Here is a 3,208-nt window from a genome sequence, read left to right as displayed (position 1 = left end):
TGAGGTCTGGAGACTGGCTAGGCCACTCCATGACCTTAATGTGCTTCTTCTTGAGCCACTCCTTTGTTGCCTTGGCGGTATGTTTCGGGTCGTTGTCGTGCTGGAAGACCCATCCATGACCCATCTTCAGTGTTCTGCCTGAGGGAAGGAGGTTATGAATAATTTAGATGTTCTTTGGCAAACTTTAAATGGGCCTGTACATGTGCCTTCTTGAGCAGGGGACCTTGCGGGCGCTGCAGGATTTCAGTCCATTGTGGCGTAATGTGTTACCAATGGTTTGCTTGGAGACTGTGGTCCCAACTGCCTTAAGATCATTAACAAGCTCCTCCCGTTTAGTTCGGGGCTGATCCCTCACCTTTCTCATGATCATCTTTACCCCACGAGGCGAGATCTGGAGCTCCAGACCGGGGCCAATTGATGGTTGTTTTGTATTTCTTCCTTTTCCGAATAATCGCACCAACATTTGTCTCCTTCTCACCAAGCTTCTTGCTGATGGTCTTGTAGCCCATTCAAGCCTTGTGCAGATCTACAATCTTGTCTCTGACATGCTTTGACAGCTCTCTGGTCTTGCCCATGGTGGTGGGAGAGGTTGGAATGGAAGATACAGATTGTGTGGACAGGTGTCTTATATACGTGACGTGACACGTGGCCAAGTATGGTGACCCATACTCGGAATTAGTGCTCTGCATTTATCCCATCCAACGTGCACACACACAGCAGTGAACACACACACACCGTGAACACACACCCAGAGCAGTGGGCAGCCATTTTTTTGCTGCGGCACCCGGGGAGCAGTTGGGGGTTCGGTGCCTTGCTCAAGGGCACCTCAGTCGTGGTACTGAAGGTGGGAGAGAGCGCTATACATTCACTCCCCCCACCTACAATCCCTGCCGGTACGAGACTCGAACCCGCAACCTTTGGGTTACGAGTCCAACTCTCTAACCATTAGGCCACGACTTCCACCTGCAGATGCACAAATGTTTGTTGTGAAGCAATATTGCAATTGCTTAACAGCAAACAACTAACTATACCTAACAAGCTGACATTAGGAGTAACTTCTTAAAGTGACAGAACTAATCTGTGTTCCACATGGGCACATAACCAACCTGTGGGAGCCAGAATTCTTGCTGCTTGGTAGGGGATCAAATACTTATTTCACTCACTGAAATCAATTTCCAGATTTTTTGGTTGATATTCTGTCTCTATCCGTTAAAATAAACCTACTGTAAAAATTACAGACCCTTAATTTCTTTGTAATTTTAATAATAATAATTTCATAATTTATGCATTTAGCAGACGCTTTTATCCAAAGCGACTTACAATGCATTCAGGCTATACATTTTTTACCAGTATGTGTGTTCTCTGGGAATTGAACCCACAACCTTTTGCGCTGCTAACACAATGCTCTACCACTGAGCCACAGGAACATTAAGTGGGCAAACTTACAAAATCAGCAGGGGATCAAATAAATATTTCCCCCACTGTATGCAAGCCCAGCCCAGGTGGCAAAAAATAACACAAAATTAAGATAATGCATTACAAAACAACAAGTTGAGAAAACTCAAAAATCTGCTGAAGCTGGTTGCCTTAAACTTTTAAGTTTTCTCAACTTTTTATTTTTTACAGATATGGATGCCTGTTTCCGACACTGATTAAAGAATAAAAAAGGTATCTAACAATTCTGACTTTTTTCTCAGAATTTCATGATATAAAAAGTCAGAATTGCGAGATATAAACTTGCAGTTGCAAGAAAAAAGTCAGAATTGCGATATTTAAACTCATAATATTGAGGAAAAAAGTCAGAATTGTGAGATATAAACCCGCGATTCTAAGAAAATCATATTTTTTCCCCTCCGAATTGGACTTTATCATTTGCAACTGCAAGTTTATATCTCAAAATTCGAAGAAAAGAAGTCAGAATTGCAAGATAAAAAGTCTCAATTATTTATTTATTTTTATTCATTTAAATTCAGTGACAGAAATGGGCTTTCGTAGATACATTTAGTATAATATTTAAAATTCGCCATTGCAAAGGTCAAAAAGATGTCGCTGGAAATCAATTCCAGGGGTTAAATATCGTCTTTTAATGGAACATTTTTGACCCTGATGTGCACACGACCAAAGCTTTAACCTTTTTTGGGGAGGAAATGCAAATGTAGTCTGGTTTGCAAATCCCATTCTAAACCAAACAGGTAATGCTTTCTCCTCTCGTTCCTCAGGACTCTGTGAAGGTGAGGCTTTGGTCTGACTCCACCGCATCCTTCGAAACACAGCAGAACTCGGCTCGTGTGTTTGCCGCGGCATCGCTGCCTGTCTGGATTTGTGTGTTTCTCAGCTTCTTGCTCAGCTGTGATCAGTAAACAGACTCAAGACTTTCGAGACATCTATTCTGACGGGCCCGTGATTTTGGACCAACTGAAACCTGTTCAGCTCCAGAGCTGGAGAAACTGTCCTCGCCAGCCTCATTTCTCTTAAAATTGACGTCATCGTGTTATCTCTGTTTCTGTGGAAGCGCCAGTTAAACCTACAGAATCTGAATTTGCAAGGCACTTTTCTAGAAATGAATGTGGTTAGTCAAACACAAAGGCCAGCGGGAAACCTACCTGTACAAATGTACATAGCGTCACACGGAGTCAATATGAAACTGTGCCGTTCATTGAGAGTTTCAGTGTAAAATCATATTTTTGTGGGGTGGGGAGCCAATTCAAAAGACTAAAAGTTTCTAAAGGCCAAATAACCTTCTAGCACTCCAAAATCAATTCCTGATGAAATGTGGAGAGAAATTAAGCTTTTTCTTCTTTCTGTTATAGTTCCTCATGCGTCAGTTCAACCATTTGGAGATCCCCTTGAAGAAAACTGAGATTTAATATCATTCTGTTCAACTTGACTGAAGAGAAGACATAGGCTATTTCTGATCAATAATAGAATGGTAATGCTTTGGGTGGAAGTAAACAGTACTCCTCCCAAAGCTCATAATGTGCTATTGGGACATAAGCTACTTCAACTAACCGATCTTGGAGACTCAACATTGTTGTGGCGTCGCCACAGCTGATTTCCTGCCCAGTACTGTGTCTTTATGTATAATGCGATGTATTTATGAGGAGTCCCGGTGGTTCTGATCATGAATATGAGGGCTGGTGTTGTGGGAATGGGGTAGGGGAGGTGTTTCCCGCTCCAGCCGCTGCTAAGAAAGCCCTTGATATTTCTA

The 3,208-nt window shown here is 42.3% G+C and overlaps 1 protein-coding gene across 1 annotated transcript in view; it reads left to right on the top strand.

The window, feature by feature from the left end:
- gfra4b (GDNF family receptor alpha 4b) overlaps nt 1-2,818 on the top strand; it is a 73,253-nt gene extending 70,435 nt beyond the window's left edge. Inside the window, exon 8 of the mRNA XM_016481227.1 lies at nt 2,220-2,818. Within this exon, the coding sequence (XP_016336713.1) occupies nt 2,220-2,360 (141 nt within the window). The 3' untranslated portion in view covers nt 2,361-2,818. The remainder of the gene's footprint in view (nt 1-2,219) is intronic.
- The last annotated feature ends 390 nt before the right edge of the window (nt 2,819-3,208 follow it).

This window comes from Sinocyclocheilus anshuiensis, unplaced genomic scaffold (genome assembly GCF_001515605.1).
Source record: "Sinocyclocheilus anshuiensis isolate Anshui unplaced genomic scaffold, SAMN03320099.WGS_v1.1 scaffold121, whole genome shotgun sequence".
Taxonomy (NCBI): Eukaryota; Metazoa; Chordata; class Actinopteri; order Cypriniformes; family Cyprinidae; genus Sinocyclocheilus; species Sinocyclocheilus anshuiensis.
This window is presented reverse-complemented; position numbering and strand designations above follow the sequence as displayed.